We start from the raw sequence: 18,413 nt of genomic DNA on the forward strand, positions 1-18,413 counted from the left end.
AAGCAGACAACTTAGTTGTTAAGATTAATGAATTTATCTAGATCTTAAGGCTGCCATTGGATTAAATCATTAGTGCGGACACTGTGATTATTTGTTGGTTAGGGTTAGTTATACGGCGGATCCGTTAATTAACCAACATTAAGAAAATATAAAAATTCAGAATATAAACTGGAGTTTCGTTTCAAGGATCAATTATGATTTCTATAGGTGGATGTGTGATTGCGACCAAGGTTTGTTCTCTTGATAATTTTCTGATTTTATTAAATTTTGTTTGATAGTTTTCTATTTTCTTTTGCTTTAGTCTAGATAACATCCAAACTCCCTCCAAACTGCATAACATATAGCATAAAAATATGAACTAAATCTTCCTCGTGGGATCGATCCCTTGCTTACTCTATATTATCTTGTGTGTTGTGTTTTTGAAGCTAGGGTAATTAATTTGTGCGACCGCGACATCGCAACAGCATGCCACAACAGTTTAACATCTCTTCTAAAGTTTGTAAAGATTGCTTAGTGGGTAAACAACAAAGAGATCCATTTCCAAAGGTCAGCACATGGAGGGCATCAGGTATTCTTCAGCTAGTACATGCTGATATCTGCGGGCCAATCAATCCAATTTCACACAGAAAAAAGCAGTATCTTCTCGCTTTCATAGATGATTTCAGTCGAAAAACTTGGGTGTATTTTTTGGCTGAAAAGAGTGAAGCCTTTGTTGTTTTTAAACACTATAAAGCTAAGGTTGAAAAAGAAACAGAAGCATTCATCAAAGCACTACATACTGATCGTGGAGGAGAATTCACATCACAAGACTTCACTAATTTTTGTGGTGTGAATGGGTGGGATTTGAAGACAGCTAACAGCTGCATACACACCTCAGCAGAACGGCGTTGCTGAGAGGAAGAATCAAACAATTATGAATATGGTACGTTGCATGCTTTCTGGGAAGCAGGTTCCAAACACATTTTGGCCTGAAGCAGTTAACTGGATTGTGCATATTCTCAATAGAAGTCCCACATTTGCTGTGAAAAGTAAGACCTCATAAGAGGCCTGGAGCGACGTCAAACCATCAGTAAGTCATTTCAGAGTCTTTGGATGTATATCTCACGTTCATGTCCTTGATAACAAAAGAGTGAAACTTGACAACAAGAGCTGAAAATGTATATTCTTTGGGGTAAGTGACGAGTCAAAAGCTTATAGATTATTTGATCCTATTTCTTATAAAATAATTGTAAGCAGAGATGTTTGTTTTTTGAAGAAGATCAACGTTGGGATTGGGAGGTTTGTTATAACAAAGAAATTGTATCTGATCTTGTGTGGGAACAAGATGAAGGAGAAGGCACAGTTGTTGGTGCCAATGAAGAGGAATTTGAAGCTAACAGTACTGAAGAAAGTGAGGGCAGTGAAACAATTGATCATGGTATTGCAGCTCAAAATGAAGAAATGGATCATGTTGATCATGGTGCTGCTGCTGCTCAGGACGACTCATCTCACGAGGAAACTAATGAGAACTCGCCTCATGCTTTCAGACCACGAAGACCACCAGCATGGATGCAAGACTATGAAAGTGGACAAGGTCTCTCTGAGGAAGAAGTCTCCAACATTGCTTATTTGACATTGTCTGTTGATAGTGATCCAATTTATTTTGAAGATGCAGTAAAGAATGTGAAATTGAGGCAGGCCATAAACTCAGAAATTGAAGCCATAGAAAGAAATAATACTTGGGAACTGACAGAGTTACTAATTGGCAGCAGAGTTATCGGTGTAAAGTGGGTTTACAAGACAAAACTTAATGAGAAAGGAGAAGTAGATAAGTACAAGGCAAGACTCGTTGCAAAAGGTTACAGCCAGCAATATGGAGTAGATTATGCTGAGGTATTTGCACCGGTTGCTAGGCTAGACACCATTCGAGTTGTGATTTCGCTTGCTGCTCAGAAAGGTTAGATGATCTATCTACTAGACGTCAAGTCTGCTTTTCTAAACGGAGAACTGAATGAAGAAGTGTTTGTCACCCAACCTCCTGGCTATGAGAAAACAGGCCAGGAATACAAGGTGTACAAACTTAAGAAAGCCCTGTATGGTCTTAAACAAGCTCCTAGAGCTTGGTACAGCCGTATAGAGACTTATTTCTTAAGTGCAGGTTTCAAAAAATGCCTCTATGAACATACTTTGTTCATCAAAACAACGGATGGAGGTACAACATTATTTGTTTGTCTTTACGTTGATGACCTTATATTTATTGGAAATGATGCAGGTATGTTCAAAGATTTCAAACAGTCCATGATGAATGAATTTGAGATGACTGATGTTGTAAAGATGAAGTATTTCCTTGGCATTGAGGTGTTGCAACAACCGGATGGTGTTTTCATTGGACAACAAAAATACGCATAGGAGGTGCTTGACAGGTTCAAAATGGATCAATGCAATCCAGTGAAAAATCCAGTTGTTCCTGGGCATAAACTCAGCAAGGATGAAGATGAAGTAAGGATTGACAGCACACTCTACAAATAAATAGTTGGCAGTCTTATGTATCTGACAACCACACATCCTGATATAACATTTGCTGTGAGTCTGATCAATAGATACATGGAGCATCCCACTGAAATGCATTTATAGACAGCAAAGAGAGTCTTGTGATATGTAAAGGGAACCAGTAGCTTCGGGGTGTTCTACAAGAAAGAAGGAAATCATGAGCTCGTGGGATACACCGATAGTGATTACGCAGGGGATCAAAATGACAGAAAGAGCACTTCAGGGTATGTATTTCTGATGAGCTCCGGTGCTGTGTCCTGGTCTTCCAAAAAACAGCCAGTGGTTATCCTTTCCACCACTGAGGCTGAGTTTATTTTTGCATTATATAGTGCTTGTCAAGTTGTCTGGTTAAGGAGAATTCTAAAAGAACTATGTTATGATCAATGCAAATCTACAGTGGTATATTGTGACAACATATCAGCCATTAAGCTCTCAAAAAATCCAGTTCTGCATGGTCGTAGCAAGCACATTGATATTCGCTTTCACTTTCTCCATGATCTTACAAAGGAAGGAATTGTGGAGTTGGTTCAGTGTTCAACTCATGAGCAAATTGCAGACATTCTTACAAAGCCTTTGAAACTTGACGTTTTCTTAAAGCTGCGAGATATGTTGGGTGTTTGTTCTTATCCAGCAGTAGACTAAATGATAATGGTATTTAGTCTAAAGGGAGAATGTTAAAGTTGTCGTTTTCTTTAAGTTGTTAGGATTTTCTTCTGATTTCAGTTTTCCTTGTTTATTGCTTCACTTGCATAACAATTCCTATTATGAAGGAAGTAACGTTGCACATTCAAAATAATTAACTCCCACGATTGCAGGTGCTGTAAAATCATGGTTATTTATTTTGTTTCAGTTATCTTGTAAAGCCTTTAAAAAGGCCATCGTGTTCTTTGAATGTTAGAGAATCTATTGCAAAAACTAGTGTGAACCAAACTTTCTTATACTATGTTTTTCATTGTAGTCTTTTCTGTTTTTAACAATTTACACATCTAATGACGGATCGAGTCGAGTCGAGTCGAGTCGAGAGTACTTTTATTTTGGAGGGGTGAAAGAATGTGTATACAGATGAGAAAAATGATTCACACACGACAATAAAATTGAAAGTTATAAACTATTTGAGACTAAAACATAGCTTCTTCGTTCAAAAAATTAAAAAAGAAAAAGAAGAAGAGAAAACTATTTTATATATATACAACTAGTAGAATTTAAGAGTTATTTAACTTTGGAGGGTTGGCGCTCCCACTTCCTCCCTTTTGTGTATACTAGTTTTTTTAGCATGTGCTTTGCACGTGTATCATTCAACTAATATTTCTTTTTTAATTCTTGATGAGTTTTGATTATATATTAAATAAATATTTTTTATTTTAAAATAATTTTATACGAATTCTTATATATAAATCTTGATTAAAGCATCATGTGTCAAACAAAAGTGCAAAACGCCTATCAAGCAATGCACAAAGATCCACCGATTTTTGAAACCAAGGGCAATAGATGGCCTGACAAGAAGAAGAACAAAAAAAGGAAAAAAGAAAAAAAGGAGTTTTCAGTTACTTCAGAAGGTAAAATTAAACATGGATCCTCGATACAGATACTCAAGTAAGCATTATGATTTATTCTTTTTTTTAAAAAAATGTTTTTAATTATAGTTCCACATCTCGATTTTATTTTATGCTAGAGGAGTAGATTATTATATATCGAAATTAAAGATTTTTATAAATTCAACTTAAATATATAAAAAAACATGATAAAATCGTGAATAAATTGAAAATATATATTTTTTTTTAACCTACACTTATTTCTATTGAATTAATTAGTTCCTGGATTAATTCGCTGGGCAGATAGAAGTGGATTTTGAATAGTTGTATCAATAACCAACAACGTAGCTAGAATAACTGGAATTTCAATTATCACACATCTACGAATATTTTCTGTAAATTGTTTTAGCTACCTTTAATTTTGGAAACTATATACGGATTAAAATTGTTGGAGCTCTATATTTCTATGCAGATCGGAAAATTCCTAGAAAAATCCAACAGTCATCGTTCTATAATGATAAAAAAAAACTACTCAGTCAACTTTTACGATTCAAAGAAAAAAAACAATGAATAATGTTAAATGACTTGGTATGTGGCACTTTTTTTTTTACTTGTTTTTGACCAAAACAATGTCTTTTTAAACCAAAACATGTTGTTTTGGTCAAAAAAAATATATAAAAAATACATTGTTTAATGTTGTTTTATGTTTTTTTTTATATTTAAATTAGGTTATAAATAGATTTTTTCTTTTTAATTTTATCTTTCAATTTAGTCAATTAAGTCATTAATTGAATTTTAATTTTAAAAATAAATTCAATTCCACTCTTGAAAAGTTTCAAAAACACCCCCTGATTAAACATGTTTTTTAACTTGGTCATTGGTCTTGGATATTTTTAATTTTGTTTTTATTGATTTTCAAACTTTTAATTTCTTCATTTTCAACCAAATTGGGTCCTCTAATTTACACGCTTTTTTATAAAAAGATTTTGGTCTTAAATTTTTTCAATTTAATCCCTAATTAACCTCAAAATTGCTTGTAATTTTATCCATGATTTCACCAAATTGAGCTTGGAAAAATTAAATATGGCCCTTTAAAAGTCCAATCTTCTCGATTAAGATCAAATTAAGCTTTCAAACTTATTTCCCTTCAATTAAATCTCTAATACAATTAAATTAGCTTATTAAAAGTCTAATTAAATTATTGAATTTAATTAATTCACATCCACAGGAAATGGCATGGATAGTTAATTAATTCACAATATTTAATTAATTAAATGTGTCTTCTTATTATCCACATTGTCTGCCCATCTAAATCTTCTGCAGATTTTCTCCATCTCATTGCAAATGGACTTCGGGGGTAGAACAGACTGCATCGGATACAAAGGAACTGCTGCTCCCAAGCATAGGTTTACACAATGCAGTCCTTCCTGCAACAGATGCATTTTTCTGCCTTCCGTGCAGCGAACGTTTGCTGCAAACTTTCGACGATTTACCTGACGTCTGTTTCGTTATTCTCTGATGCAGTACGGGCACTCCCAAACATTCCCCAAAATCCTTCGTCGCTGCAAGGCCACTTGTGCTCCTGAGAGATTGAGCTAGGCCTCGAGACACACTCCAAGAAAACAAGATCTTTGTTTTGTTTGCGCTGACTTTGTGGCTCGAGGCTGCACTGAATAAATCCAAGCAATTATTGTTCAGTTGAACCATGTTTTGGGAGTGTGTTATGATTGATCTAGGTCAACTTTAATCGCCATTAATCCTTTCCTTCCCCTTCTCTGACTCGTAGAGCGAACCACCTCCTGATAAACTATGATATTATCGACAATATGTCTTCCACGCACAACACTGCTTTGATTATTGCTAATCAAAGATGATATCGGAGGTTTTAGAACCTTAGTGAGAATTTTGAAGCTAACATTACATAAACTGGTGCAAGAACTCGGGTTTAGGCATCTTTGGTATTAAGACCAGAGAGGAATGATTTATTGCAGTAATGTCTTTTTAATTTGCTTCTACATGTTTAATACCCTGCGAGATTATTTGATAGTGTGATTATAGTTATTTTTTAAATAATTTTTTATATTAAAATATATGTTAATGATATTTTTTTTTATTTTTAAAAATTATTTTTAATATCAGCACATATCAAAATGAAAACACTAAAACATATTAATTTGAAATTAATAAAAAAAATAAAAAAATTTAATTTTTTTTCAAAAAACGTTTTGAAATGCAGAAACAAACACGTATATTGGTAATTGCATTTCAAAAGTTTCATCGCGATTGTTTTTCAAAGTATTTTTTATTTGAAATATATTAAAATAAAATTATTTATTTTTAAAAAATTATTTTTGATATCAATATTTAAAAATAATCTGAAAAATTTAAAAATATATTAATTTAAAATAAAAAATAAATTTTTTTATAAACATTTTTTAAAATGTAAAAATAAATTTTTTTAAAAATAAAATAAATTGAAAGAAAGTTGTTGTGTAGGGCTCTAACATTATTTTAAAACCCATCCAAATATATTTTGACCTAACATATTAATATATTGATATGATAATTTAGAGCTTGAATCAGGCTTAAATCTTGAAAAAAAAAATTAATGTAATATGAACCGGTTAAAATTTAAATTTATCTATAACTTGGCTAGAAAAAACCTAAATAAAATCTAAATTAATATGTAACCTACCAGAAAAAAAAAATATATAGTCAAAATCTAACCAATTTTTTCTCAGAATAATATATTTTTAATCATTTATAAAATAATCTGAGACAAGGTACCTGATTCGTAGCTAGGACTCCTACAAACCACTACTAGTTCCATTTCAAAAATTCAAAAAAGAGGAGCTTTACCGACACGTGTCTTCCCTTATTGATTTGACGCGGCGGAGCCGCCGGAGAAAACAAATTTCTCATTGCTTACAAAATAATTTGTGGCGTTGTTGACAACCTTTAAAAAAATCCAGGAAAAAAGAAATAAAATATAATTCTTCCATTTCATTTGCATTTGAGTTTCATTTCAGATCTCCCTTTTTTTTTTTCTTTCTTATAATATCCCAATAATAATAATAATAATTGTTAGTACAAAACGACACATAAATTTTTATTTCTTAGAAAAATTAATTTCATACCTCACGGCTCACAGAGGAGAAAACGCAAGGCAGAGAGAGAGGGGAATGGTAGATAGGTAGATCTAAGAAACGAAATGTTTGGGTCCTCTGTAATTTCAAAACCCTAGAAAATCCTAATTTTAAAAGAAATTATTGTTTTAAAAATAAAATAATTGAGATTGAGATTGAGACAAGGAGAAAGAGAGGATGCCGTCGTCGCACGGGGATCTGGACCGTCAGATCGAGCAGCTGATGGAGTGCAAGCCTTTGGCGGAGGGGGAGGTGCAGACTTTGTGCGATCAGGCGAGGGCGATTCTGGTGGAGGAGTGGAACGTGCAGCCTGTGAAATGTCCGGTCACCGTCTGTGGCGATATTCATGGCCAGTTCTACGATCTCATCGAACTCTTTAGGATAGGAGGGAATGCACCTGATACCAATTATCTCTTCATGGGAGATTACGTAGGTCAGTTTTTCTTCTTTTTATGTGATTAAAAATGATTTAAGGGGTATTTTTATATTTTCTGTTGTTTCCCTCCTCCTTTTGAAGGAGAAAGAATGATCTATTGATAGTTTTCTAACTTTATAAAATCGTGTTGGGAATTCGTAAAACTGCTGAGAATGTGAGGCTGCAGGAGCTGGCTGCGTTTCTAATAGGGCGGCAGACATTGACTGTTAGGAGTTGAATTTCATTTGCGTATGGGTTAACTAAGTTGTATGCTTGGTCGAAATGCGAGAGCCCCTGAATTTCCATCGATGGAGCTTGAGATATATGCTTAGTTCTGATAGAAATACTGATGATCTTTACGTTTGCTGTTAGGTTATGGATTTTTTTTGTTTAATTACTTCCGTTTTGTTGACATTGTTTTTAAATGTTGAAGGCCAGAGTGTTGAATGGGGATAGTTTAGAACATTCTTTGAATTTTTACATTTACTGAACTCGAGCCTTTTCTAATATTGCCGATTACATCAATGCAGATCGTGGGTACTATTCAGTGGAGACGGTCACGCTCTTAGTGGCCTTGAAAGTTCGTTATAGAGATAGAATTACAATCCTAAGAGGAAACCATGAGAGCAGGCAGATTACTCAAGTGTAAGATTTTGTTTTTCTTTCTCAATGGAAGCTATACTTGTGATTGAATAATATGAATTTTGATACTGCTCAGCGAACACAAAAACCCATGTTTGTATGTTTCTGCAGGAAGAGCAGGTTTTTTTAATCTTCTGTCTTTCATTGATAGATTTCTTGTTTCTCCTCAAGTTTCTGTCATGATGACACTGTAAACATCAAATATTTGCACAGAATTTATGATATTTGGCTGCTCAGATCTATGTTGTAATACTCTATATGGAGACCACTTCATTTTCTGTCCATTCATTTTTCCCAAATAAGTGGCTGTAAAATATTTCGTATCCGGGTCTCAAATTTCATATTATCTGGTCTTGTGAGTTAACTCAAGTGCAAGCTGCATCTCATCAGTGGAGTTTGTGGGTTCCATTCTGGTGAGTTCTTTGACAGGAGCATGGTGATGTTTACCCATACAGGTATATGTTGGCTTCATTTGAAACCTTTGTCTGTAAAGAAGAGAATTCTTGTTCCTTGACTTGAAATTTTCTCTTCTCAAGTTGAAAGGGAGACTACATGGATCTAGGATGATAACCAATTTGTTTTCCAGAGATGAATTGTTGCTGCAACAGTATATTGTGTCCTCAGCTTGTTTGTAGCCTGAATGTCCTGTTACCTTGAGCCCGCCCCCAACCCCCCCCCACATGCATATGCAAACAATGAGCAATCATGCTGCTCTCACTTTGATTACTAAATGATTCATTTCAATTCATTTTCAGGTATGGTTTTTATGATGAGTGCTTGAGAAAATATGGAAATGCTAATGTCTGGAAGTATTTCACCGATCTTTTTGATTATCTACCCCTTACAGCCCTCATTGAAAGTCAGGTTCGTCACAAGTGTTGTAGGATTTTTGCTTGATGCAATCGATTATGACCTGCTCACCGCTTCATTTTTTTTTATTGCAGATCTTCTGTTTGCATGGAGGACTTTCACCATCTCTTGATACGCTAGATAACATCCGAGCTTTAGACCGTATACAAGAGGTATGAATAACTGCTTCTCATATTTCAAATTCTCAATAAAATTGAAGAATAAAATGGTTATGGTGTGCTAATCAGCAATAATTGAAGGTGGTTTGCAAGCTAGCATGATGTCCTCTTCCTGTTATGTTAACTTCCATGCAAGCTTTTTTTCAGATTAATGGAATGTAACTATCATAGAAGCACTGCATCTAAAACTTGGTTATATCAGTGATGTGTGCTGTTTTTTTGCATTTTCTCTTCTGGTCAAGGATTAAAAGTAGGATACCTGACATTCCCTTCTGCCCAATTGCACTGCAATACTATAATGTCATCCATCTCTTCATGCAATACACTTGCACACTTTCAGTGCATTGCCAACAGCTTTTTGATTTTGCTACCTTCTGGTTTTCTGCGGTTGATTTTGGTTGAACAATCACATCTGCCATTCCCTGCACAAGTAGGTTCCACATGAAGGTCCAATGTGCGATCTCTTGTGGTCTGATCCAGATGATCGTTGTGGGTGGGGAATATCTCCTCGTGGTGCTGGATATACATTTGGACAGGATATAGCTGGTCATTTCAACCATACCAATGGACTCTCTTTAATTTCACGGGCTCACCAGCTTGTCATGGAAGGGTACAATTGGTGTCAGGTGACTGAACCTGGACAAGACACGTCTTCTTTCCATGTATTTTTTTTTATAAAAAAAATGGAACTTGTTAGTTATGAATCTCTTTCATTTTTATTTCAGGAAAAGAATGTGGTAACTGTATTTAGTGCTCCAAACTATTGCTACCGTTGTGGGAACATGGCTGCAATTCTAGAGATTGGGGAGAATATGGACCAGAATTTCCTTCAGTTTGATCCAGCACCCCGGCAAATTGAGCCTGACACCACGCGAAAAACCCCTGATTATTTTTTGTAATTTCCATATTCCCACCAGCTGTTTGTAACCTTTGTTTGCTGCTGCATCACTGTAGATGTGTCTTAAAAAGAGGAGCTTTCGTTGTTTAAGGCGAGGTTGATCGATGACATCATTCTTTATTTGGAGTCTGCTGTTGCTGGTGCTTTGTTGATATGCTCGGGTCATAAAAAAACTAACAGAAGGCACCAATGGCCATATTTCTTGTATTTTCACAGAAGACGGAAGCAGCAATAACATGGTATATCCTGTGCTGTAATTTGACAAACTGGAGTTAGAGAACAGGTGTTGTTTTGTGAGCAAATGCATGCTGCTTACTCTACTCTGATTTATAAACAGAACCACAGCCAAAAGTGTTGCATCCATGCACAAAATGCTTCGCAACTTTAGTTCCAAAAAGAAAAGGTTAATGCTGCATAACCATAACAATGCTGTAACTGCACTGCTGTGTCCCATCTATCAATGGAGGGTTGATACGACAGGCAATCATTCTATAAAGAGCATCTATAGCTCTCTCTCAATGGTTCCAAGGGTTTTGTGCATCAGGAAAATATCACGTAATGAATACATTTCAGAGCAAAAACGAAGAATTCAAAGAAGAAAAGATAATATGAGCTGCAAATGATAAAACACTTTCGTACACAAACCAAAAGCTTCGAACATCATTAAAACTGGCTGGCTTCATGCGAGGGAGAAAACCTCAGTTGAAGAGAATTTCAGACTTGAAATCTGGAGTTCATCTGGATACTCCCTGGTCCAGCTCCAGACACCCGGGTAAAGGTCTGCTTTCTTCGGAAGTACACGACTGAACCACTTGCGAGTAACAAACACAAAATTATCCCCTGTTGAAAGCGATTCAGACCATGAGAATGAAGGCTAGCATTAATAGACCCAACTACAGTAACAGAGTGCTTGCAATTCTACTTGCCAATCTCACACCTCATTAAATACAAGAAGGAAGAAAACTAAGCAAGGGAGGTGCTGCTCATAACATTCCATTCAAACATTGACCTCCTTGAATCTATAAGTTGATTATTGCACATGCTTTGTACTTTTCATTCACTGCTAGTCTCAAGATAAAAAGACATGGTATACCATGCAATACAGAGTATATATCTATATTTCCTTTCTAAATTTTCTTTAAAAAATCATAAATCAGAAGACATTACTTTCTTCGGAGATTTTCTTTGAAAGTAGGAATTGGAGTCCTGTGCTATAACTCCATGCTCGTGATCTCAATGAGAAGCATTGCTCATACAGTATGATGCAGGAAGAATGGGCAAAAGGTAGCAAACACAGCCAAAGGCTGGTTGTCAGGACTGAACAGCCAGGCAAAAAAAAAAACCTTTTTTATAAAATTCTCAAAACATCAATAACCTCTGTTATTATTACTACAGTAGCAACCCTCAAATAGTCAACAAAACATTTTTTTTTTAAAAAATCCTAGCCCTTAAAAATAAATAAATCCTAGTTGTTCAAACTACTATTAAAAAATAATACAGAAGTAAAATCCTCATTATACAACAACTGCTACTATTAGGATTTGCTCCTGCATCACAGAACCTCACTAACCAAAACCTCAAGGCTCCCAGTTTGAGGCTCGACATTCATCAGACAAAACTCTGATATTGGTTAGCAAGGGATGTGAATGCACACCCAGAGATTGAAATACTTGAGAACATGCACCACTGTACTTTAGAAAGGAAAAAAAATTAAGGGTTAATGATACTTTCTCAAATGAACTCCTAAGGCCTTTGACAAATTAATTCTCACTCAGCCGGGAATCCTATTGTGATAGTGAGTGGTCGAAACTTTCGGATCTAAATATATATCGACAAGCATAACAAGTCAAACCAATTACATATAGATTAGACATTTAATCATTCTTGTTCTTGCTAGTCCTTAAATTCATGACAGTGCCGCTCTACTCTTATGATAAACATAAAAATTATGAAAACTAAGGTGGCAGAAATTTAGCAACTAAGTAGCGCATCTCTTGGATTTTCAATTTACATCATTCTTGAATTAGAGGATTGAGACTAAACAGCAAACAATCAAAGGACCACAGTGATGTAGCCAAGGGAAAAGAGATATATAAATTATCTCATTTGATACGTTCTAGTTTTCCTTGTAAAATCTAGTCTACTTAGGAAATTTAGGAACCTTAACACTGTTAGGCAATATAGTTTATTTGAGGACTATAATATTAATTAGGAGCTATTATTTATTTGTTGGTGTTCACCGCTGCTGGTACCTTGGTTGAGTGGTGGAAAATATAAAACCAAGCCACCAGGGCTAGGAGCTTTTCTTTTTTGAATTCCTGTTTCCTGTTAAGTTCTAAACTAGCAATGCTTTTGGTGCCTATAACAGGAGCTCCTATATTATGTAATCAAAGAACTTTGATAATGGAATTACAAGTATTTTGGTCTGGTCTCAGACCTGCAGCATTGAGTGTTCTTTCTCTTTTCATTTCTCCAAACGTTATTTTCTTCTTCTGCCTTTTCTTTCATTACATCCTTGCTAGGATAACAGTGGATTGCTCTTGACAGCAATATTAATTTCCTAGATTTGTACACATCAAACCACCACTCACCACAAATCCTCTGGGACACAAATCTAAAGTATTCCGACATGAATTCAATGTCAATGCTGAAGTGATCGTTCTCTTCCATCACTCATTTAGATTTCTTACCCACCACCACTTAAAATGCTACACAATGATAACAAACAATGATTCAATTCTAACAAGCCAAAAAAGAACCCCCCCCCCCCAGTCACATAAACAACAAAGAGAATTATATTTGGAAAGACACCGGAATACCTCAAAACCAAGTACTGACAACTTCTCTGCGTTAGCTGATATACAGCTTCTGTAAGTAATATAAGTCTGAACTCCATCCTTAGCTGAAGACGAACCATCCAGTAAGATTCTACCCTCGTTAGAGGCAGCATCTTGCAACGATACATGAGGATTTACATTGTCGGAGATTTCGACAGCAGATCGACCATTTTGAGAATGCTGCTTCCCATTTTCTTTCTCTGTACCATGTTTAATCTCAATACATTTAAAAGGGATACGATAGCCAGTCTCGCTGCATCGATAGTTTTCATCACTCTACCAAAAAACACACAGAATACCGCCAAAATTAAGCACATATAAATAACATTATCTCCTCAAATCTTAACAAAATCATCATCATCATCATCATTTTGCATTCTTTACAAACGAATCCAAGGAATAATTGAGACTAAATTACACAATTATTATACCAAAAAATGTCGGAAAAAATCAAGAAATTATTATTATTGCTGTTATTATTAAAAAGAAGAGGAAGAGAGAGAGAGAGATCTTGAAACCTTCTCAGAGTAGGCGCAGGGAACACAGGGACCAGAAGGAGAGCAATCGAAAGTGAAGTTGCTGCCGTGAGGTGTTTCTTTGAAACTAAGTAATGTTCTACGCCCTACGCCTCCTCCATTTCTGCTCCAATTCAATTTTAATTAATTTCATCAAGCACGTAAACTTGTTAAAAAGAAAGATTTATACTCACTCTGTGGCGTGAATTGAAGAGAGCAGCGCGAATATTACAGCTGCTACTACAAGGATCCATGCTGATTTCCAGCACGCCATAGTTCTCTCCTTCCTACTCACGATTCATTCCTCTTTATGTCCTCCAGCTAGCAACCATGCTTCGCTGATCATGGAATAATCCTGACGCTTTCTTAGATGTTGGGCCTCTGGCCCATAGACAATATTTTTTTTCTTTTTTCTTTTGTCAATGAGAATGATTACAAGTAAAGAAAATAATTTATGAGAAAGTCAGTTTGTTTGCTAAAAATAATTTATATTTTTAAAATTTATTTAAAAAAAATTATTTTAAGATATTTGATAGTATAATATAAAAATAAACTGAAAAATAATTTATTAATATTTTATTTTTCTTAAGTTTATTAAAATAATAAGGAACTAATCTTACAAATTAAAAATTTAAATGAAAATAAAATTAAAAAAATATATAATTTTATAAATTATCTCAAATAAAATAAATAATAATCAAAATAATAAAGATCAAATCTAAAAAATAAAAAAATAATAAAAAATGAAGAAATTAAAATAATAATAATTAACATTTCATAAGTTATTTTTCAAATAAAATAAGTAGCAATTAAAAAAATAAGGACCAAATTTGATAGATAAAAAATTTCAATAAAAAAATATAAGGAAAAAGCAAATAACAATTATAAAAATAAGGAACAGAGTTAATATAAAAAATAAATTTTAAAAGATAAAATTGAAAAAATAAATATTCAAAACAATATATATATATATATATATATATATATATATATATATATATATATATATATCAAAAGTTTGAAGATCAATTTTGATATAATCAGCAAATAATATTACATTTTTAAATTTTTTACAATTTTCGGAAAGTATTTTCCGCCCAAATTTTTTAGGAAAACACTTTTCTGAAAACCAAGTTAAATTTTTCTTTGACCGGAAAATATTTTTTGTTGACCAACCTTTTTAATGACAAATAAATATAGAAAAGTTTAAAAAATAGTTTTTCAAAAAATATTTTTTGAAAAGGAGAAGAAACGTGAAAAATCCAAACAGCTCTTAAGTGTTGGGCCCTTGGACAATATATTTTTTCCTTAAAATTATTAAGGCCTTGTTTGTTTCCCGGAAAGTTGTTTCCGGGAAACCATTTTCCAAACTTTCCTGTGTTTGTTTGTCATTAGGAAAGTTGGTCAGCGGAAAACACTTTCCGGTCAACGGAAAACACTTTCTAGTCAACGGAAAATACTTTCCGGTCAACGGAAAACACTTTCCAGTCAATTTTAGTCAAAAAAAATTTGACTTGGTTTTCAGGAAAGTGTTTTCCTTTTAGCTGTGTTTGTTTTCCGGAAAGTGGTTTCCGGGAAATCACTTTCCAAACTTTCTTGTGTTTGTTTTCCAGAAAGTGGTTTCCGGGAAATCACTTTCCAAACTTTCTTGTGTTTGTTTGCCAGTAGGAAAGTTGGTCAATGGAAAACACTTTCCAGTAAAAGGAAAATTTGGCTTGGTTTTCTGGAAAGTGTTTTCCTGAAAAATTTGAGGGGAAAACACTTTCCGGAAGTTGTGAAAAATTTAAAAATATCATTATTTGCTGATTATATCAAATTTGATCCTCAAACTTTTGATTGCTACATATATTTTGTTTTGAATATTTATTTTTCAATTTCATCTCTTAAAATTTTATTTTTATATTAACTTTGGTCCTTATTTTTATAATTGCTATTTGCTTTTTCCTTATCATTTTTTTATTGAAATTTTTTATTTATCAAATTTGATCCTCATTTTTTTGATTGTTACTTATTTTATTTGAAATAATTTATGAAATGTTGATTATTATTATTTTAATTTCTTTATTTTTTATTATTTTTTTAGATTTGATCCCTATTATTTTGATTATTATTTGTTTTATTTGAGATAATTTATGAAATTATATATTTTTTTTCAATTTCATTCTCATATAACTTTTTAATTTGTAAAATTTGTTCCTCATTATTTTAATAAACTTGAGAAAAATAAAATATTAATAAGTTATTTTCCAGCTCATTTTCCATGACATAACCAAACACTGGAAAGTGTTTTCCAGTTCATTTTCCATAACACTACCAAACATCGGAAAATACTTTCCCGGAATTCACTTTCCAGGAATTCACTTTCTCCGGAATTCACTTTCCAAAAGGAATTCACTTTCCTGCAAACAAACGGAGCCTAAGTCGGCTTGAATAATCATCAACTTGTTAATTTAGGTCCACGTTTTTTTAAAATTAAAAAAAAAATTAAGTTAACATTTTTTAATAATTTTAATGCATTTATATTTAAAATAATTTTTAAAAAATAAAAATATATTATTGAATCGCATTGTCTAAATGGACACAAGACAATTTGCGTTATTTTATTATTATTATTATTATTTTTTTCTGCGAGGCAATGGCGTCATACCTGCAACACTTCTCCCCCACTAAGAAAAAACATGGAATTTCTTCCTGGTTCTAGTTGCAAGAGATTCTGATACATGTATGGTAGCTGACACAGAGTACTGGGTGCCCTATCATTTCACCACAAAAGGAAGCATACAAAGTAAACAAGAATCCATAAATCTCCCCCACAATGGAAAAAGACATCCAATCTTTTTCTTCAAATCTCTCTCTCTAACGTGTAAGAGCAAGAATCACCTAATAGTAGTAGTCTAATATCAGCCCTAGTTCTTCTAATTAATCCAATATTTTCCAACCTCTACAAGTGCGTGCCCCGCCCATTAATGTAATATCACATATTTATATATATATAAGGCAATTAATTGTATATACATATTCTTCAAGCAACACTAATGATGCTATCACTACTCGAAATGGCCTGAAATTTTGATGAATGTGTCGATGCTGGTGGTGACTGCTGCTGCTCCTCGGAGGATGGAGTAGAGAGCTGGAGTGATAGAGCTGGGAATTGGTCTTCGGGGCTTTTCTGATTCAAGTTAAGATCAGCCATTTTTGAAGATGGAGGGATTGGAACAATTGGTACTGGACGAACAAGCTTGGATGATTTTTTATTTACGTTTGCCTGTCCTGATGTGAGCTTCTCCAGTGGGTTGTCACCGCTGACCGGTGAGGTTACAGGACTAATTACAGTTACAGGAAAAGTTGACATAGGAAACCCTCCAGACCTATTGTTGTCCAAACATGGCCGTGGCTGTGGCTGTAGCTGTAGCTGTGGCAATGCTGGAGTTGCAGTTTCTTGGTGTACTTGATCTTCTTCCATTGATGAACCCATGAACTGTAAATCCAAAAGATAAATTAATTGTAATATACTGTATAAAGTCTAAAAAATGTATCACCAGCAGATAGAATAAAATCAAAGTCTTTAATTTTGTTCTTTCCTCTTTTTAAATTGATGGAGAGAAGAATCGTTTTTTTTAAAAAAAAACCAAATTAATAAATTAAGTTTTTGAACAATTTTTTTGTACAAGATTTTTCTTGGTACAAAGAACCAGTTCTAATTGGAGTTGAGATTGTAGCTTACTGTATCAGTGGTAATATCAAAGAGACTAGATCTCCGTCGTCGGCGATTCTGGTTATTTCTGCGGAGGAAGTACTTTTGAGCATGACTAGCCACCTGCGTAGGGGTTCGTGTTTTGACAAAGTTTCTTGAAATCCCTCTCCAATCTCCTTTCCCTACTTTCTGCAACCCCAACAAGAAAAGTTTGTGTTCTTCCTCTGTCCATGGAACCCCTGTAAATTAATTAACACACGTAAAATCCAATCATCACATATCCAAAAGAAGAAAAACCTGTATGGTTGTAGCCGTAAGAAGACCTGATGACGATCGATCCAAGATCTAGCAGAGCTAGTTAATCTATATATCTACGTACGTACCTCTTTTGCGCTCGCGGCTTCTGCCAGAGGCGTGAACGACGTCGTCGGATTCATAACCGGCGGCGACATCGGCGTTGGGCTCCTCGTGAGGCTGTTCATCATACTGCGAGAGATTGTTCATGCTATAACTTTTTCGAAAAGAAGCAGCTACTTCAGTGACCCTCACACCAAAAAGCATAATACCAGTAGAACTACTCTGATCCCCACCGGCTGGACTCTCCCCGCATGTGCGCGAGTTGTGGCCGTTGTTTCCGCACTGTGAGCAACTGCGAGGCATCATGTTCGGTTTCTTCTTGTGATCAGAGACAGGATTATGGTAATAATAACACTTGTACTATTCCATGCAAGAGCTGGAGGGAGAGAGAAAGTGAGAGGAGAGAGGAAACTACAAATGGCCTGTGATGGACAATCTGAGCGAAGGCAGGGTAGTGGCTGTCTTCAGAGTGAGAATTTTAGGGGGGTCCTCCTGTTTTTAATGAATCTATACTGGCAAAGCGTGGACTTTTTTTAATCGCTAAAGGAAAGTAAAGCTATGGTGCTTCGCCTGGTGCTGGTTGCTCTGTGCTGTAATAATATCAAATGGCAAAATTCTTTTCAGATCATGGCATCATGATGAGTTTTATTTAGATTTTTTTATTATTATTAATTTAAGTGTTTGGTCATATATATCTCAATTAATTTTATAAATTTTTAAATTAATGATTATATAAATTTTTAATAATCCTGAAATTTATAAGATTCAAACTGGTAATGTCTAGAAAATAATATCAAGGATAATTGTTAGAAGACTGTAG

At 34.3% G+C, this 18,413-nt stretch overlaps 3 protein-coding genes across 3 annotated transcripts; 1 reads left to right on the top strand and 2 right to left on the bottom strand.

The window, feature by feature from the left end:
• The first annotated feature begins 7,052 nt into the window (after positions 1–7,052).
• Positions 7,053–10,510, top strand: LOC118058555 (serine/threonine-protein phosphatase PP2A catalytic subunit). Its single transcript, XM_035071267.2, has 6 exons — positions 7,053–7,640; positions 8,153–8,267; positions 9,020–9,128; positions 9,209–9,286; positions 9,727–9,918; positions 10,018–10,510. The coding sequence occupies exons 1-6, from the start codon at positions 7,385–7,387 to the stop codon at positions 10,189–10,191; spliced, it is 924 nt and encodes a 307-aa protein (XP_034927158.1). The 5' UTR covers positions 7,053–7,384; the 3' UTR covers positions 10,192–10,510.
• A 220-nt stretch (positions 10,511–10,730) lies between these two features.
• On the bottom strand, positions 10,731–13,898 carry LOC118058556 (uncharacterized). Its single transcript, XM_035071268.2, has 4 exons — positions 13,737–13,898; positions 13,546–13,666; positions 13,010–13,303; positions 10,731–11,030 (listed from the first exon to the last, which is right to left on the bottom strand). Exons 1-4 carry the CDS (start codon positions 13,814–13,816, stop codon positions 10,905–10,907), a joined length of 621 nt encoding a protein of 206 aa, XP_034927159.1. The 5' UTR covers positions 13,817–13,898; the 3' UTR covers positions 10,731–10,904.
• A 2,369-nt stretch (positions 13,899–16,267) lies between these two features.
• LOC118058557 (transcription factor MYB1R1) lies at positions 16,268–18,182 on the bottom strand. The gene is made up of 3 exons (XM_035071269.2): positions 17,620–18,182; positions 17,267–17,475; positions 16,268–17,020 (listed from the first exon to the last, which is right to left on the bottom strand). Exons 1-3 carry the CDS (start codon positions 17,897–17,899, stop codon positions 16,565–16,567), a joined length of 945 nt encoding a protein of 314 aa, XP_034927160.1. The 5' UTR covers positions 17,900–18,182; the 3' UTR covers positions 16,268–16,564.
• Between the last annotated feature and the right edge of the window lie 231 nt (positions 18,183–18,413).

This window comes from Populus alba, chromosome 8, assembly GCF_005239225.2.
Source record: "Populus alba chromosome 8, ASM523922v2, whole genome shotgun sequence".
In the NCBI taxonomy this organism is placed as follows: Eukaryota; Viridiplantae; Streptophyta; class Magnoliopsida; order Malpighiales; family Salicaceae; genus Populus; species Populus alba.